This window comes from Haplochromis burtoni, unplaced genomic scaffold (genome assembly GCF_018398535.1).
Source record: "Haplochromis burtoni strain Fernald_Lab_line unplaced genomic scaffold, NCSU_Asbu1 Contig_111, whole genome shotgun sequence".
Classification (NCBI taxonomy): Eukaryota; Metazoa; Chordata; class Actinopteri; order Cichliformes; family Cichlidae; genus Haplochromis; species Haplochromis burtoni.
The window spans coordinates 110,535-130,572 of record NW_024582472.1 but is presented as its reverse complement, the minus strand read 5'-3'; the positions used below and the strand labels follow the sequence as shown (position 1 = coordinate 130,572).

Sequence of the window (20,038 nt, the reverse complement as noted above, 5' to 3'; positions counted from 1 at the left end):
TCAGAGTGTGTCCTTGTAGTACAGTGTATTAAATATTTGATATTAGATATTTTTTTCTCTACGATATGTTTTTGGTTACTTGCTTAAAAAAAGGAAATTATTACTCAAATAAGAATCATAACTGCAGGTAAAAATCAATGATACACTCACCGGCATAGATGTGGCATAGATTCAACAAGGTGCTACAAACATTGATCAGAGATTTTGGTCCACATGATACATGATACAGCAGCATCACAAAGTTGATGCAGATTTGTTTGTTGCGCAACTATGATGTAAATCTCCTTTCCCACTTTATCCCAAAAATACTCATTGAGCAGCACTGGGATAAGATCTGGTGACTGTGGAGGGCATTTGAGTACAAATGAAGTAATTGTAATGTTTAAGAAACTAGTGTTGATCCGAGATTTATGATATGGCACATTATGCTGCCGGAAGCAGAAGACAAGTCCACTGTGGTCATAAAAGGATGGACATGGTCACCAGCCATGCACAGGTAGGCTTTGTTGTTCTTTAAACAATGCTCAGTGGCACTAAAGGGCCCAAAGTGTGCCAAGAAAATATCCCCCACACCATTATGTGTTGTGGGGGATATGTGGTATCTATTTATCTATCTAGCTTGCAACATTTTCATAACTATACAAAAGCCTAATAAACTTTATTTAAGTTGTATTTAGGTTGGAACTCCTTGCTATGAATTTGATTCACTTTTCCTGATGAAATATCTCAATGTTATTGTTGTGGTCTAAATCTAAAATATATAGAGACTTGATAAATATTATAAAGCTCAAGATTTTAATTTATTTGAAAGCTTGTTTTATTGTTTTTGTTTCATGACATTGTTCTGGTTAGCAAGGCCATTAGGGGGGTTTCATAGTTGACGTTATGCAATCAAACAATTACTGTGTGACCAAAATTTTTAAATAAAAAACTTTATCATAATTTCATTTCATTCACTGAGAAAATATTATTATCCAAGAAGACACAAATACGAAGAGCTGGTTCGGGTTCAGGTTTTTAGGCCTTTCTCAAAGGTCAGTTTGGCAGGGAACTAAACCTCGCAGTATCCATTCAACAGATGAATCAGTGATTTTACTAAATCGGCTTGGTTATTGTTTTTTATTACTTTTTGTATAAATCATCAGGGGTGAAATGTAATATTTTACTTTTCTGTTGTTGCTCCTAAGTTAAGCTCTTCTTGCCTACTGTACGTTCTGTTTTGGGATCGCTATTGTTTCTCTTATATTCATTCCTTCTTCAGCACATTTTGAGCATTTTTAAGTTTGTCTCTTATCACTGTTATGCACATGGCATTATGCACATGGCATTCAGTGATACATCTCTTTTAAGTCTGCAGATTTTGCAGAGGTGTTTAGACTCTATTAAAAGTGGTTGAAAATTGTCTCTAACTTAATGGAGAGAAAACAGAAGTCCTTGTTTGTGCCCCCAACAAATTTATGCAGAAAGTAATGGTGACTAGTTCATCAGGAACTTCAGAGTATGTTTTGAGTCAGCTTTCATTTTAGACACTCTGTCTCACTCTTGCTTCTATCATTTAGGGAAAATTGTTAAGTTGAGCTCAGTTGTGTCGGGCTTTGAGCTGAAAATTGGAAATCATCCTTTTATTTCATCATGTCTGGATGATTGTAATTCATTGTTCACGTCTCCTATGAAATCTTAAAGCTCGTCTGCAGGTTGTTTGTACTTACATGTCACACCTTTAAGGTGCACTGGCTTCCCATTAACTTTAGAGTTCACTTTAAAATTCTGGTTTTGACTCTTAGAGGTCTCCATGGACAAACGCCAGCTTACATCATAAAACGTTACATCCTTACATGCCCAGATCATGTGATCGGGGCCTGCTGGCTGTGCAGCATTTAAGGCCGAGGACTAAAGGAGACAGAGCTTTTGCAGCAGTGGCCTCCCAGTATGGAACGCTCTCCCACTGAGCCTGAGTTCTGTGGATCTGTGATCTCTTTCAAAAAGCAGCTACGAATCCATTTTTTAACTTGCTTTTGGGTAAATTTGTTTGTTTGGATGTTCTACCACTTTTATTGTAATGCACTTTGTGAGATTTAATGTTTTAAGAATAAAAAATATGCAAAGCATTAAACAAGCCAGCATACCTGTTCATTGAAGTTCATGAGATAGTACTGCAGAGTGAAGTGGGTCAAACAGGCAGGTTCCTCCACGACCAGTCAACTTCTTTCACAGGGATTGTTTTCAGATCTATCAAGTGAGACAAGCTCCTTTACCCTCTAATGCTACATCCCTGCAAATTAACCTGACTTCAGTACCCTGAGTGCAGAAAGTGGCAGGTATTGTCTCCTATTCTTCTCACTTTCTCGTCCTTACAGTAACCAGACACTGTCACCTTTTGTCCCATTGTTGTCTTAATTACTGGTCGACTTGGGTTCAGAGGGATCTGCTTACTCAAGTCTCTTTTCCTTGTCTGTTGACTAGGCTGAGACTTTTCATTGGGACCCAGAGGAGCGATAATAAAGTTTAATCTGCACTACGGCTATTGGGAGAAAAAAAACCCACTGTCAATGAATACATTCATCCAACAATTTTAGCAACATTTCAGATTATCTGTGGTGTAGAAAGATTGTTTTACACACAAGTAGCAAAAAGGATGCCGCTGGTACCAAGCATCAAGGCGAGGCTCATTTAGATATCTTATCACCAGTAGAGGGAGTAAGAGGATTGTCTACAGATTGCTTTTTTGTCTGATGTATTGGAATGTTCTTGCTGATCTCCAGAGGACTTTGCATATTAAGACCATTGATAGTCTTAAAATTGCTTATTGTTATGTGCACAGGTGTTTTGCTTTAAAATTTGCTTCATTCAGAAGCCTCAGAGGAGGTTTTTCTTACTCTCAAACAATAGTCAAAAAAACAGGACAGTTCCCGTTTACCACTGAGAGAATGACTTTACCATGAAGTTGCACGAGGCTAACCACCAAATATACAATCCAGATTTCAGCAAAGCCAAGCTTTAAGCAGTTTCAAAGTGAGCAATGATGAAAGGAAAACAGAAACACCTTTCATGAATTAAGAAATCAATGCTGTAAATGTCGCAACTGTTCCAGCTTATTAAACGCCCCTCTGTGTTTGGTTTTGTTTTTGGATTTTTCTTCCTCGCAGTGTGTTTCCAGTTGTAAAGCTGGACTCCTGCTGTTCCTTCTAAAATGTGCAGGTTGCATGCTTGACCTCATCCCACAGTGGAGCCAATGGCTCACACATGGCACTCCAAATCCTCACTCTTGCGCATGCATCTCCAAACAATCTGGGAGTCATTTCGCATTTCTGATAAGTTTTGTGCTTTGTGGAAGAAAAGGCGAAGGTCTGTACACATGTCCCGAGCCTGAATCCAATCAAGGCAAGTAGACTTCAGAAAGTCACACTGCACCTTTTGATTTTCGCACACAAAGCACAGAAAGACTTCAAATGGAAACGGGGAGAATGGGATTAGCTTGATCTGATATTTGCAGCCCATATGCTTTGCAGCAGCTCGGGTATCAGAAATTGAGTTTGATGATGAAATAAACTGTACTGCTGGGGCAGAAGAAAACAGTAGAGTAAGCACAACACAGGTATAAGAAACATGCATACAGTGTTTATTTTGCAACCAGGACACATTAAATAAAACTACAAAGATACTTCACTTATACAAAAGATAGATTATATCCCATTCACATACAAAATAACAATAATTTACTGTATAAATTAAAATTTTCACTATTTTGCTATTTACAATTTGATGAAAACAATGTTTTGGCCTCTTGTGATGACTCAGGGCTTCTGGTGTTGTTTTCATGTTATCGAGCACTACAGGACATTCATATCAACAAAAACAGTTTTGGAGACAAGAAAAAGACTGTTTCCACCGCTCAGAAGACGGCGTGGAATTTTCCGACTGACTGGAGGACCGGACAGAAAATGGAAGTTTGCATAATTCACCAGGCTATCCAAACAAATATGCCCTTGTTAGATTTTAACTGTCAGATTTCGTTAGCTTGTGTTTGACTTGAACGCGCATTAATTTCCCATTGCTCTCCGTTTCTCCCCTTCTTTCTACGCTTGGTCAGCTCTGAACATCACAGACCCAGGGGCATGTGCTCTTGTCTTGCAATAATTAACATGAGTTACAGTTGAGAGGACAGGCAAAACATAGCAGAGAGTAACATTTTAGAAAACTTCTGATTGGGAAACAAAAGTTATTCATCTTTTTACGGGTATTAAATTCTGTCTCAGTTCTCGAAAACCATAAATCTTTTGATTTGAATGTCACTGTAATGCTGTGTCATGCATAAAATATAACCTTTCTTTCAAGTGCTCAGGTTGCTGTACAAGTGCGTATTTTTTTTCCTTTTTTTTGTCTTTTCACTGAAACAGAGCTGTAAGTGATTAAGTACCGTTTCATCTTGTAAGCTGAACCAAAATTAAGTGCTTCAAAGTTAGGATCTTTTTTATTTTTCTTGCCAGTGAGAAAATAACTCAGCGGCCATCTGCAGAAACCTTGAACATCCAGTCTCACATCAGGAAAGGCCAATTACTATGCCGTTGGTGCATTAGTAGATTCTGACCTTTCACAAGTAGTTAAAATGTCACAGAAAACCATTATAGCTGGAAACCTTCTGTCAGCTTGTGGATAGTACCTTGGGGTGCTTTTGGTTATATTTCTGTCTGACTATATTGTTCGCACTCAACCTTTTGGCCTGAAATCTATATGACAAGTAAAAGCTTGAAGGTCTGCAGCGTTCTGCAGAATTTAGACAATTTACTGGTATCGAAGATTAGAATTTTTTTTTTTTTAAAAAAGCACTCCACCTTTGAGCTAAAGTAACACAAAAGAACTTTGACAAGTTGCTTAAATGCTTTGCCGAGACACAAAATGAAAGAGCAGTCATAAATATCATCATTCCCACACTGAATTACATAATATACAACAATATTCATCCCCCTGTAATCAAAAGACAACATAATGTGAACAATATGTTCAGTAAACGTCCAAGACTACACATAAGATACACAAATAAGAAACAAAAAAAGCCTTTTAAAGCCTCGTCTGTCATTATATGAAGAGTTCTATCCCAAAAGGCTAAGTGTGTCAAAGAAAATAAATCGACATCAACAAAATCGTGTTAAAAAAACAATGTAAAAGATCCCGTCTGAGATTAATGCTTTCAATCACTGCACAAGACCGGGAGGCATTTTTGACATTTAAGTGGCGGAAACCCTATTCTGGAATGAAACTCTTCATATCTACATGGATTTGTTAAAGAAGTGCAGACTTTTGTGAGGGACACCAGTCCACTTTGTGAAAGAAACAGATGTGCGGAACTGAGTCAAGGGAAGAGGAGATCCTTAAGGCACTTGAACAGCATCAAACCGGAAAGACTCCCACCCACAACCGAGCAGAAAAAGCCCTCAGATCTTCCCGAGCCTCCCTAAATGGCAGTTTGTGAGCAAACTGCACCAACCCCCACCCCCCCAGCCAGCTAGCTACTTCTCCTCGCCACACAAATCCATGGGCGCTGAGTGAACGAGTGGGCGAACAAGCTCCCTTTCTCGCTGATCTTTTCATTTCGCGGTGACTGATTCGTCCCCAAAGTGCTGTCATATCTACCTTCCGTGTGACATTTCCGCGTCCTGTTTCCCTTTCCTCAGCAAGCCAGGTGTCACGTAAAACATATATTTAAAAAAAACAACAAAAAAATATTAGCAGTTTGAATACAGAATTAAGAACACAAATGAATAAACAACTCTTTGGATGGGAGGATTCTGGATTTTGGCTGAAAATGTTCATCCGCATGAGGCAGTTAAGTTATTAAAAAAACTGAAGTTTTACAGCATGTGTCATATGTGTATATGTATTAAAGACTCAGTTTCTTCATCCTCTCGTTGATGCTGATGAAGATTCGGCTGCCACTGAAACTGAACTGAGCTGATTTGTTTTTGCACTCCAGCTTTGTCATATTTTCACTAGTGAGCTTGCTGTCCAGAGGGGTTTTTGGAGGTATCTTGATTGGTAGGGTCATCCATGGGTGATGGAAACAGCTTCTTGTATGATAAAAGCATCTTTGAGATTTTCCTCTATCCAATCTTTTATTCTCCTCTCCAAGAGTGGAGTCTTACAGTCCTGCCTGCCCTCCCGCTCCTCTTCGGTGCTGAGCAGGTTAGGAGGGCGTGGCCACTTTGGCACACAGACCATTTAGTAGCATTCACTCAGTCAGTTGTCATTAGCCACTCAGTTGTTGGCTTGTTTGCTTAGCGCCTCAAAGAGTTTCATTGTCTGAGGGCCTGGCATCTGACGGCCCTTGAACAGAATAGTGGCGGGTGGCGGTACTGTTTGGTTAGATGGCAGGACGCAGCAGGAGCACTAGTTGCCCACCAGGGGGCTGAGGTCACCGTGGTGGTTCTTTAGCTTCTTCTTGAACAGGGAGATGGTAGAGGGGCGGTACAGGATGATCCAAGGCTCAGAAGACGCTGTGCTCTGGCTGCAGGTGTCTGAACCACTGACGGTTGGGATGTTTGGAGACCTGAGAGTAGAAATGAAGACGAAGTAAAGACAAAGAAAAGGAATTGCACAAAAGAGAGGGGAAAGGAGAAAAGATGGAAAACAATGAACAGAGATTAATAAAGAGAGTCACAAATGTGTCCTCGATTAATGTCACAGACAGATCCATTAAAGCGGTGGTACTAAAGCTCTTGTGTAGGTTTTTACAATTTTTGGGTACTTGTTTAAAAGCCCTCAATATTTTTGGACTCAAAATTATTGTAATTAGTGGTAAACCTTGGCTTTAACTTAAACTTACTAAATTTATTGCATTCGTTTTTTAAGGAAAATGGATCCATTTTCAGGGGAAAAATCTTTATATAAATGTTTCTGTGTTTTCACTGAAGGGAAAGGGAAACTATGTTCTACTGGAAGAAAATGTTTAAACAACGTCGTTTTCTTGTTTTTCAATTTTCTGTTCTGTTGATGCTAGGAGATTCTTTGATCGGAAAATTTCTGGCTTTAGTCAAAGTGAAAAAACAGACTTTGCGGCTCCAGATAAAAATTCTTTACATAAGGACTTGTTCTTTCATCTTCAACCAGTATGGTATGAATATCGTGGCGTACGGGTAAAAGCTTAGAAACGTGATACTTGGCTGATCCGCCACGCCTCGAACATCCTCATACTTACTTGACTGTGACGTGCAGCAGCAGCTTTGCTACCATGGCGATGACAGTCAGTATGAGGAGAGCTGCTAAAGCGTAGATGGTCCACACTAGACAGAGAGCGGAGCACATTAACAAGACATCAGACATCCGATCACGGTAATTAAAACAAACCGCAGCAGACTGAAGAGATTAGCAAGTCAAGAACTATTCAAGCGCTGCTTAATTCAAACTTACACCTGTGAGAAGTTCAGTCAGCTAATTGTCAAGAAATGGTGATACATTATCAGTGCACATCTGTTATCAGCTAGCTGTTTGAGAAAAAGAATTAGGGCTTGGAAAGAATAACATTTGGAGGAAGCAGAAAAGCGCAGAGCACATCAGTCCACCCTGCAAAGTGTTGACTAGATGGCTGATTGGGAAAAGCGGGGACTTCTGAGACAATGACAAGTGAAAACAAGCGTCATGTGGCATTACTTCAATTGATCATAGGGAGTCACTCTGGGCCAGAGCTTCTAGAAGTATCTCAACAAACCAGAACAATTTTCAAACTTTCAGAGAAACCAGGTCATGCTAAGTGGGAGTTCTTGCTAAGAAACCTCCAACAGCATCCCAGCAGAGGCAGAGAGAGGCGCGGTAAGTGCAGTGTACGACGGATGTTAACATACTAGCGCTGTGGCCGGTGGTCTCGCCGCGTCCAGCCCACTGACCTGGCATGTTGTGCTCCGGTTTACCGGGGCTGGACGTGATCACGTAGAGGATCTGGGACGAACGTCCATTCGTCGTACCGTTAGATTTCTCTGTGACTCCGCCAGCCAGCTGGGGCCCTGCTGTGCTAGACACGTCTTCGTTTTCCTCCTCGTCATCTCGTTCAGACTCTATTGTTCTGGTGTCCTGGCTTTGAAGCGCTCCTTCAGACTCTATTGTTCTAGTGTCCTGGCTTCGGAGTGCTGGGGGGAAAAAGAAACAGACAGTTGAATGTTATTCCTTAAACGATCAGGTGGAGACATGGAACAAATCAAAAGCTTACTATCCCACAGCACCAAGTTGATCTGGTTGTTTCAGTGACTAAAAGATTACTTTGTCAGGTGTGGTGCTAAGAATATTCAATTCTGATGTGAAGTGTCTCACAGCACTGGCATTTCCAAAGAAAACTGCAACTTTCCAACTATTCAGACATAAATGATTGTCCTGTCCTTGAGGTATAAGCAGAGACGTCAACTTTAACAGCAATAAAACTAGTTCTCAGTCCCAAAAGAAAATAATGCATGAATACAATACAACAACATTACTTCCATCCTTTTTCTTAACTGCTTATCCACCTTGGGTCATGGGGAGGCTGGAATACAACCCAGATGACTTTGGTCAAGAGGTAAATTACACCTAGGACAGGTTACCACTTCACCACAGGAGGCAGACAATCACCAGTTAACCTAACACACAAGTCTTTAAACTGTGGCAGAAACTGCAGCACCTGAAACGAACTAACACATCCTCAGGGAGAAGATATAAACTCAGACAGGATTAATATGGACTCAGTGGCCAATATTTATCTCCTCTCTCACATTCTGTCTCACGACGAGTTAAAAACGTTAAAATATCGCTCCCTGCCACATTATAACAGCACACCTGTCTGTAAACTGACACTTTTCCCCCCAGTTTTTAGGTAATGCATCAGTTTTTGTCAGGGAGAATGATTGCATGCTCTTTGTGGTAAAAACTAATTTCATTCAGGACCACTATAGCCAGAAGAGCACTGGGATTTCAATATCCAGTTTTCAGTTGATGACCAGCTCAATTCTGTGACCTTCCCATCCATTCATGTGCTTACATTTAAAGCCAGAGGAGGGCAGGGTGGAGCAACTAAATGCAGAACAACACAGCAGGGATCAATGATAACACATGACATATTACACTGATATGACATTGATAATGTTAGGTACAGAATGAAAAAGGGTGGAAAGCGGGTTGCAAAGCTGCTTGCACCTGTGTAGCAACTGTAGGAAGACTGAATAAGTCCAATATTGAAGGTGAATAAGGGTATCAGCTGACACTGAGATCAGCTGATCTGCTAGGACTGTGACTAAGCTTGAGTTTTGGCTCGTCTGAACTAAATCAATGTGCTGAATTTGTTCGAGTGATTTCAGTGATTTCTGATCACGCTGCTGCTGTTTTGCACACTGATGAGCTCTTTTTGATATAATACAAATCTGATCTGACGCATTTAATTTGTCAGTAGCAACAAAACAAACAACGTTAACGGAAGGCAGATCGCATCTCGCCATATCAGCGAGTTTTTATGAAGTCCTCCATCATTTGCATTTAATCATTTGTGAAAATGTCACCCTTTAGCCACAATAAGAAAAGGCTAGAAGGAGCTTTTGATAAGATAGGAGAGGAAAACGACTTTCATTATTCAAGAAAATCTTTTATTCATCTGGAAATATATAAATCATTTATCAGTTTTAGTAGTAAAATTACTCCTTGGTTGTTATTATAACTTAGCTTTACTGCCCTTACTAGATTACAGCTCTGTGTAATGTAACATCCCGTGTCTTCACAATGAAGTGATGAATGTAGCGTCGAATGCAGAAGAGGGAAATGTTATGCCATGTCGCTGTAATTTCTACAAGTTAAGGGCATCGATCACTTAACACTCCTTTAATTATTCCATTGTATAAACTGGGCTGCAGCAAGCATGAGGTAATATTATACTACTTCATGCTGATCATGTTGTTGAAAGTATATACAGCAGAGGCACGAGTGAATATTTAATACTAACTGCATTTGTTAAGAAACAGATGGAGTTTGCAAAAACACCCAAGCGTGCTATAAACATGTGGTGCTGAGAACTTTTTTTTAAAATTCAAGACATGATTCAAAAAGTGTTTGCAATAAATTCTGTTTGCTTTAACCTGCTTACAGCTCCAGATGGGCAGAGTTTGCTTCATAAAACAACAGTGCCAGGGAGCATGGACTATTTCAGCTCATTTATGGGCTCCCAGAGGAAAGCAATATCCTAAATGAGATCTCCTCTGCCTTTCATTTACGTCTCCTAAACATAGTTGCGATTTATTTAAAATCACTGTGTGATTTTAAGAAATGTTCTCGTCCTCCGTGTGAAATGTTGCCGCTGAGAAACAAACTGCGCAGTGTTTCAGTCTCACACTGATATTTATGAGTGTCACTTGGGTCTTTTATTATTTTTCTTACATGTTAAGGTTTGAGTCATTATGCTGCAATTGTAATCATCCGCAGATGAGATATTGTGCTTTACTTAGATGCTTAGAGCAGATGTCTGTGAATATCGGAAATTAGATTTAAAGAATTAAAACTTTTAGACATAGTCACAAAACATCAAAAGATTAAAAGCACGTATGAAGAAACAGAATAAATGACTTAAGTTATAAATTGAGAAAAAACATTTTTTTAAGCATATTTAACTTCAGGTGACTTAGTAAGGACCTAGCCATCTCTAACAATTTGAAACAGTCCAATGGAAATGATAGTTTCCACAACTCTCCACTGACTGCTCCATTGGCAGTGCAGAATAAACTTTCCAGTATGTGAGTAATGGTCGAACCAAAAGCATATTTCATTCGGGAATACCAGTGTTCAACTGCAGAAATTTATATCTGGTGGCATGGATATGTTCTGGAGACTAATTAAGTCAGAAATAAAACACAAGCTGGGTTGCAAAGAGGCTTGCAGATATGCAGCAACTATGGGCTACGACAGCTGCTGGCATGTGGGTTGGGACTGACGTCAACTTATTTGCTGGGAACTGCAGTTAAGCTTGACTTTGTGGCCTTCCAACTAACCAACTCAGGCTCAAGTTATTTTTTAAATACCCCAGTATGTTCAACAAATTATTAACTTTACATTAAACACATAACATGTACTGTGCAGTTCTTTTATATTGCTTCTCATGAATCTTCTGTACATTTATTTATCTTATTTCACATCACCTCGCCTCTTCCGCTGCTGAGGTGCTTCGAGTTTCTCAGCTGCGTGAACTACTTTCAAATATCGATTATTCCAGGACTGTTCCACTCTTTCATGAATGCTGGTCAGATGTTAAACCAGCATGGGTTTTTTTTTCTTTTTCACGTAATTGCTCAACCTGGCTGTGATGTTCCCAGAACTGCCCACATGTTTCCCATTTGCAAACAAAATACCATGCTTCAAACCCAGTCACAGCTGAAATGTGCTGTCACTGTCATCTGAGAGCGTTTATCCTCAAATTACAGATCCAACCGCTCAGCCTGCCACCAAGGAGATATTAAACGTATATGGTGCTGACACTGTCTGCTTTCTATTTGTACCTCAGTCACTATGTGTTTTTATCTATATAGTTCTGTTTGAAAAACAAAAAAACAACTACTTAATTCAGGAGGTGACCTTTTCTCATAACCCATCTCAGATTGCATTTCTGGAATAGACTTTACCTCCCGCAAAACAAGATCCATGTCATGAGAAAGGATCGTGCCTGTCTGAGGGTCAGAGGATTTTGACCTTCCAATATTGTTTTTACTGTAATGCCAGCAGGCAAAGAAAAATGACACAGAATTACAGATGGAGGGAGAGAGGGAGGGGCGGCTGGAGACTGCCTCTTAATGTGAGCTTGAATGTCACCTACAGTGAATTATATCAGGGTGTGCTTTGCTCATTCCTGCAGAAATTAATCTATTAAATCATTTCTGGTGCTTTCAGACTATTCATGAGAGAACATAACACAAAAAAACAAGTTTTTTTTTATTCCACATGAATCCTTATACATTCTTTGCATTAGACTGGGAGGAATAAAATTACTTTGAAGTCCTCTGAGCTGTAGTTTCTTAGAAATGCATCCACTAGACAATGAAATCGGCATATCAGAAGCCGTAATGCACACGATGGTTGTATTTTTTATGTAGGTGGCATAAAAACTTTCAGTGCAATTTAGCAGAGAACACACTCTGGGTGAGCACTCTGCAGCAGCTTGATAAGAGACTGAGTTCCTAGAAAAACAGAGCACATTTAAATATGCAATATCACCCGGGGCTGTGAGACATTGACTAGCAAATGAAAAGAGAAAAGGGCCTGCCAAAGCCATGACAACTGCCTAACCACAACTAACAGGTGTTGCTTTACTAAACTAGGGATGCTATGCAAAACTCTATCATAGTGCTAGCCAGCCAGCCACGCAAATGAGGGTTCTTACTTTGTTTGCAAAGTGTTATGAATGAAGGCAGGCTGAGCACAGAAGCTATAATGAAGGAAAACATCACAATAGGTGAGACATTTCAGAAAATCTGGTGAGCTCTCACCTTGGTAAAGAAGAGCAAATCCCTGGGCCTGGTTGGTTCGGTCAGAGTAGAAGTACAGTATGACAAAGTCGCCCGTGATGTTTACCAGATCCCGCGGAGGGCTTCGCCAGTCGAAGCGGGCCACCACTTGATTTGTGTAGCCATTCAATAGCTCCACCATGTCGGTCTGGTCGGAGATGTCAAAGAAGGTGAAATTGAAGAGGATGGCCGAAGATCCAGGGACCTGGATAGTCCAGTAGCAAACACGCCCAGCCCCGTATTTGTCAGGGAAGTCAGGGGAGTAGATCACTCCTGATGGAGAAGTGTAGTTCCCACCACAGGCCCCCACTCGGGCTGAAAAAAGAGCAGTAAAAAAAATGCCTGTGTTATTCGTTTAAAGATTAAAAGTTGTGGAGATGGTTGACATCTGGGCTTGTGATCATGTTGTACATGACTTTTTGTGATTGATCAGACACAAAGGACAGACATGTCCTTTGATTTTTAGCACCACAACAAAACACCATAGCTGTGGTATCTGATTTATTAAACTCAAGCTGATTTAGATTCAGAATTTAATTCAAAGCATCTTTACAAGATTCAGCCTAAAAACAGCCTGAAGAAGAATGTGGTTTAACTGAAGAGTATGTGAGTATTAAAAACAAGAAATAGGATTCACGCATAACCAGCAACAAAGCTTCTGGAAAATGAGCCTAACTGGACATAACATATGAATAAATGTCATGCAAGAAACATGTTTTTGAATGGACCAAAAAAAACCTTTTCAGGAGACTGAAATATAGGTGGTCTGAGAGAAAACTAGACTGCTGAGCCTTTGGGCTTTAATTTCAGGCTGTACAAAACCTGATCTTTGATAGCAGATTTTGTCAGTCAAAAGTCTTTTCAGAGCAGATCCTGTCTTTGATGGCATGGTGGTATGGGTTTAGAATAAAGAAGAGCTAGCTGCAGGCAGGGTTACTAATTTTAAAATTGTAGGTGTGTTGTGTTCTGACTTCTTACAGCTTTACGATGATAAAAGAAATGAGCTGTCCCCAAATCAGATTTGTACAAAATAAAACCAGACTAAATGTTTGAAAATGTATGTGAAATTACAGCAGAGATGTGAAAAGACTAAAGAATGAGATCCAGAATGACAACTGTCAGTGCTCACTGCTGAATATGATGACCCAGCCGTCTCCGCCGCAGGGCTGAGTGTGGTCACCGAAGCAAACATGGTTACACTCCATGCTAGGTGACTCGCCACGTTTCTGTAGGTCCACATCGTTGCCACAGAAACAGGCATATCCTGACTCCATACCAGCAAGCTGCAAAACAGAAAAAGGAGTTGTGCAACTGAGGAAAACACTGAGGGGGTCATTCTGCTGACTGCAAACACACATTCTTTCAGTTCTCTATAAAGATTGTTGTTTTCCCATAAAATAAGACTTGATTACATTACATTTTTTCACTTTAAAAGGACCAATTATGTTTTTCATGTTCGATTTATGTGGAATTGTGTAAACGTGGGGTAAACAGTTGACTACATGTAGCTACTTCCCTCTGAAATAAGTGACTCGAGCCTAAAGCGCCCTAATTGCTCTTTCTCTCGTGATTACAAGATGTTGTAATCTGAGTCTGTATAACTGTGGCCTCTCAGCTGATTAGAAGACTCCCTTCAAACACGCAGCTGCACACGGGGTGTACAGAAGAAACGGTACAGGAATAACACCTATCTGTCTTTCAAATCAAAACTGTTAGTAAACCATTCCAGAAAGTGTCAGCGCAGGAATGTGACACGTCAAAAACCTTCACACATCTTGACCTCGCCACTGCTGGCCACTCGCTGTCAAAAGAGGTATTGTTCTTCATTCAGAAGGACGCCGTTGTTCGATATTCAGGCTCTAAACGAACACACGCAACTGAAGGTACTGGATAATTTCCTACTCATGGAATAAGAATTCACGCAGCCTCTGCTTCCACCCAGATGTATCAAGCTCCTTGTTGTATTATTCTATCTGATGCGGTTAAATTCGAGAACACGTACACAAATACTTTTGGCAGAGTAAACAAGCCATGGATTGCTGTCTCACTCATCAGGCATGCTCTCTGTCACAAAGTCACGTGGGATCCATATTTCAGAGCACTGATGTTTCACGTGTGTATTGAGGACAGTGACAGTCCAAGGGTAGGCAGATGATGCCAGTCTGTTGCCATTTCCTGTAACATCTGCCTAACTGAGAGGGGAGGGGGTGCCTGTCAGTATCTGTCAATGCATACTGAGCTGAAGTGGATCTGCTGAGACAGAAAATTAACACCTGGCACTGTTTGTAGCAGGGACAATGGCACGCCAGAAACAGAGAGAAGGGAAAATGCAGTGAAGAGGAGGAACCCAGTGGGCTAATAACCATTCATTTCCAGCTGTCAGCCTTGATTATTGTGATGATTCGTCATCTGCTGGTTGGCTTCAAACAGGAAGTGTGATGGCTGAATAAAGAGCGCATCATCTAGATAACTGACAGAAAACTACCCATAAAAGCCTGACTACTGCAAAAAGACTGCTCACGCCTGTTTTAAAAACAACAATTTACTCTGTTTTTACATCCAATAGGTGGAGAGATTTGAAGTGATAGGACAGAGGATAAACCATAAACCAATTACGGTTTGTTTTCCTCTTTTATTTTTACAGAACTTGTCATGTTTGATTGCAGTTGAAATAAAATTTCTCATGTTTTCTTGTTATTTAATATATTTTTAATTTAATTCCAAATCTCACCTTGTATCTTTGCTTCCTGCAGAAGCTGATACAGTTTTGGATAGTGAGTTTGTTGGAGGTCTCACTGGCACCAGTCAGGGTGGGGGGGTCACCACTGTCTCTGAAGCACCCCAAGTTTCCAGGCACTGTAGGGAGAGCAGACCAGAGTGGGAAAAAATGATTAGTTATATGCTGCATCTTAGATGCAGTCTGCATCACACAGTAAGGCGAGGTTTTCACATGATTAGGGAAGATCAAATGTATAATGGAATTAAAGTACAGCAGGTGTTAGAAACAAGTCGACAGATATGGAAAGAAATGGATTATATCATACAGAACATGCTTCAAACTATATTTACATGGTCTATATGCTGTTTCAATTTTCTAATCATGTTTGTGACTAACGCTTAATCTCAAAAACCCAGCCCAAAGAACAATCAGTGATGACACACTCGTCAAATATTCAGAACTCTGTTTGAAACTTCTAGCTTGAACTGCCAAGAAGCAAGCCAACTATTTGGCTTCTGAGAAAAAGAGAAGAGGAGGAGGAGGTGGCGAGCGGCAATGGAGGAAGAGGAGCAGAGAAAAGAAAAAGGGGTGAAGAGGACAAGGATGTTTAAGTCATAGCGACACAGAGCTGGAATTTAGAAAATGTACCATGTCAGATTTGAGAGCTGTTGCATCAGATTAGGAATATAACCTGTTTCTAAATGTGTGGACTGTGTGTGTGTGTGTTGTGTGTGTGTGTGGTGTGTGTGTGTGTGTGTTGTGTGTGTGTGAGAGAGAATAATTTTAAAGTCTCACGTACAGAAAAAAAAAAGGGGGGGGTTCCGATGTGGAATTTGTCACATGACAGGAAGAAGACCATGTCCAACACCTGGGCCTTTATTAAACTCAGATTTATTAAACTCAGTATTTTTGTAAAACACAAAAATTAAGAGCAGCATTAGTTTTGGCACGTTCCAAAATTAAGCTTTGCCAGCAATCATTGTGTATAAACTTGCAACAGCTGGTTACAACACCCTTCAGTAAAGTGCACAATATTTCTGTTGCTTTAGTTGTTCAGCACTGTCTTCAGTCAGTCCTGCCTCTGCAAGCCAATTTGCAACCCATCTCTAAACCAACTCCTCATTTTTATCCTATGTCTGACTTTTTCCCAGTCATTGCCATCTATGCCTGTTTTATTTCTACACATAAACAGCATAGATGGCTAATAGAGTCTATTTAGGAAGACCCAAGCTAAGTGTTTTTGTCATTGATCAAACTGTGAAAATGCATGAATATTGGCTACATTTCATTGACAAGTTGATGACCTTTATCTTTTGAATATGACTTAAAGCTAATGATTACAAACCACAAGATAGTGTTTACTAAAATTATAGATTACAGAAATCACATCACTCTTATGCTGGTTTCACTTTTCATATGAGGAGGCTGAAATCCCATTCATAAATCAGTTGTCCTGACGGACGTGTTATAAAAAAAATAATACTTCTGTGCTTTTACACTCAGACAGGCTTAAGCTGAACAATAGATCTTTGCACAGCAGCCACTTGACATCAAACAGTAGGTAAGCACAATTTCTAATCTCGTGAATTTAGGCTCTTTGACTAAACAGAACAGAACCGACACTAAAAACATTACTTTTGAATTATTTTGTTGATACTTTGATGATAGCCTCTCATGTGCACCAAAAAGTTTCTCTGCATGCAAGTTAGATTTTACAATATGTGAGACCAATGCGCCAACAATGCCAGATGGATTTCTAACCAGACAGATAGATGAAAGATGGATGTTGACACCTTTCCAGATCACATTCGTGCAGATGAATCAAACTGTCTGCCCTAATCCACTATGTATTCATCAAATACTATACAATCTTTCAAAAATCTAGTACAGTGATTAAACGCTGCAAAGCTTTTAAATTCAATGTAATAGCTTGGGAAGTGCCAATAAAGCCTCCAGCAATCTATATCCTATTTGTGATTTGCTTTTCATTTAAATCCAAATGCGCTTAAAGTTGTTTATTTTGATGTTCAGAGCTAAAATGAATTTGACAAACATAAGTAAATGCACACCCTGAAAGTAATTTCAACGGGAAGTTGAAAAAAAATTCTCTTCAGTGTAATTGGAAGTGGTGTCATGTGGCCTTAGGGTGTGAAAGAGATCATTAGGGAACGATAGAAAAGACAAGAGCAAAGACTGCGTCCAAAATAGCTGTCAAGTCTGCTGTGAGATACAACAAGGACGCAAAAATCAAAAGCATGTGACACTGTGGTCTGTATTAAAGCATTTACAATTTCCAATTTCAAATGACCTTTAGTAAAAACTCAAAGTCTGATTGCTCCTTATTTCATACAGTCATGAAAAAGCACAGTGGCTGAAATCCTATAACTGGAAATCAAACCGCTACACAAAGATCATTGTTAGATTTTTGTGTAATGCAGGACAATCATAGTTTGGAGATCAGCAACTTCCAGAAAAAACGCACATTCTCCAAAGGGTCAGCGATGTGAGATCAGATGCAAAGAGGGTGCTGCACCAAAAACCTCCGCAATTGCTTCAGTCAACTATCAGATTGATGCAGTTGATCTTAGTCTGCATGGAAGACACTGAGTTGTCTGCAAAAAAAAAAAAAAAGATGACTGCCAAGACACGACTTTTACTTTGAAAGCAAGTGTTTTGCTTTTAATTTGCGTCACGTTGTTCACAGTTTCGTTATCGCTTGGTAATGATTTGCAAACTGGTGACCAAGGCAACCTGCTGGCAACCAAAGAAATCCCATAGAGGTTTTCTCTTTGTGAGAAATTTCACACTAGCAATTGCTAGTAACCGCTTGCTTACTGGTCACAGAATATACCCTTTTCCCTAGGGATTGGTGGTTACCACTGGGTCATTAACTGGTCTCTAGGCCGCCTGCAAGAATGGGGCTTTTACATTCAATTTCACAGCAAATGCGAGCCACCACTCACACATTTATGGTCACTGATGGCCTGTGAGGCCTTAATAGCATTTGTATTGATTTTTTATTTATTTCTCTAATGACATGCAAATAGAATCCCACAGAGAACTCCCCGCTAGAGTTTCCTCACGAATTGAGAAGAGCGCAAGACGTTCATTTGATCCTAAGACATTACACAATAGCAATTCCTGTCTATTTGTACAACAACACTGTCTTGCTTTGCGGGTACACCAAAGTCTGACAACATGCTCAGACACTGTAAAGTCCCCTGATACTGTACACCAACACTGTCCTAGAAATAAGAATCTCTTGAGCTCTGCCTGTCATCAAACATGCAGGCACAGCTCGGCTGATGACAGTAAGTTCCACCAGTGCACAAGCAGTTCCCAGCACGAAACAGAAAAACACTTCATCTATTTTTACAAGCCTGTCATGAAATGTGGAATATATTGGTATTGTGCAAACAAAAAAGGGAGTATGGATTTGCATACAACTCTGTTTGAATGTTTATAACATTACTACAGAAGAGCATCAATCAACTCTGCCTTCATGAACTGAAGTGACCCTAATAAAGACCACACATGTGCATTGTCACTGGCGTGCCAGCTGCTGCCAAAGTTAACTTATTGGCTTGCACAAAGCACCAACAGAATCTGTAGATTCTCTCTGTTTGAGGCACAAAGACTCTTTGGGGAAAAAGTGTGACATGTTTTAGATTCTTCACAAATTGTTGTCCACAAGAATGTCCCCCACAGACTGGAAAATGAAGACGAATAGAAAGAAAAATGGTGCCGAAACAGACTGGCAGAGAGACAGCCACTCCCTGCATTTCGCTCACATTTGATGACCGTTAAGTGACCGGCGAAATTCTGGCAGCAGCCAAGAACTGTGTTTGACAAATGACTCAACACTTGAAGACAAAGTCCTCAGACACACTCAGACCAGCAATAAATCATGTGCAATATTCCTTTTTCAGCCACAAACATGCCAGAGCTTTAGAAGAGATTAATGTGGTTGGTTGGGATGGGGGGGATCATTTACTAAGACTCCACGGTGCACACTTGCAAAAGTAAGCACCAGATTATTTGACAGGTTAAAGGCAAACATGACAGTTATAAGAATGTTTGAGGTCTCTCGTATTTTCCACGGTGCTATAGAAGCGGTCTCTTTTTTATCAGTTGCTTAAGTACACACTAGCGGTGAGGTGCACAACAGGGAAGCAGAGAAGAAAAGAGAGATAAACACCTGGTAGGGAACCAGCAACTTCCCTCCGAGCAAGGCAGGCAGGTACTACTTCAATAGAGGTTTTGAAAAGCAGAGGAAAAAATGCTACTGCTGTGCTCAGGAGCTAGATTAAAGGCACAAATGCTCTTTTTCAACTTGGCTTTGACAAGAAGATTGCAGACTACACTTAATTTATCATTCTTTGTCCTCTTCTCGTTTTAGGGGCTGAGAAGTACTGGCTGAGGAGCGGTAGGTGTCCGGCTCATACACCGGCGCACTGGAGGTTTGTGCAGAACTGAAGACGGCGACGATCGCTTTTCTATGCACCGCCCTGCAGTGTGCATCCACAAAAAGCACAGAATTGTTCTTATATGAAAACTCCTGAGCACAGCAGCATCTCGCTTAAAAACATCTGCTTTGCAGGCGCAACAAGTGCAAATATCTTCACGTACAGTAAAAGAAAAAACACACACAAACACACTCAACACACTTCAAAGCCGTTGCTGGAATTTAGACTTTAACGAGCCAGAGGGGAGAAATGGAGGAAACACAAGGTGTATAAATGCTCCAGTTAGCCCACCCCAGACCTCTGAAAACCCTGGGAGATCACAGTGGGGAAAGGGGGGGACTTCTACAATGTTTAAAAAA

At 40.3% G+C, this 20,038-nt stretch overlaps 1 protein-coding gene across 3 annotated transcripts in view; it reads right to left on the bottom strand.

Annotated features, from left to right (window-relative positions):
• Positions 1–2,728: 2,728 nt before the first annotated feature.
• The window catches only part of kremen1 (kringle containing transmembrane protein 1), a 63,959-nt gene continuing 46,649 nt past the window's right edge, over positions 2,729–20,038 (bottom strand). The window contains exons 4-9 of one of the 3 annotated variants that reach the window (XM_014335692.2): positions 15,226–15,350; positions 13,624–13,777; positions 12,477–12,809; positions 7,836–8,117; positions 7,193–7,277; positions 2,729–6,544 (exon numbers count right to left, since the gene is read on the bottom strand). In XM_014335692.2, the coding sequence (XP_014191178.1) occupies positions 6,385–6,544; positions 7,193–7,277; positions 7,836–8,117; positions 12,477–12,809; positions 13,624–13,777; positions 15,226–15,350 (1,139 nt within the window). In that variant the 3' untranslated portion in view covers positions 2,729–6,384. The remainder of the gene's footprint in view (positions 6,545–7,192; positions 7,278–7,835; positions 8,118–12,476; positions 12,810–13,623; positions 13,778–15,225; positions 15,351–20,038) is intronic. The other 2 variants (XM_005928895.3, XM_005928896.3) reach the window with 2 other exon arrangements.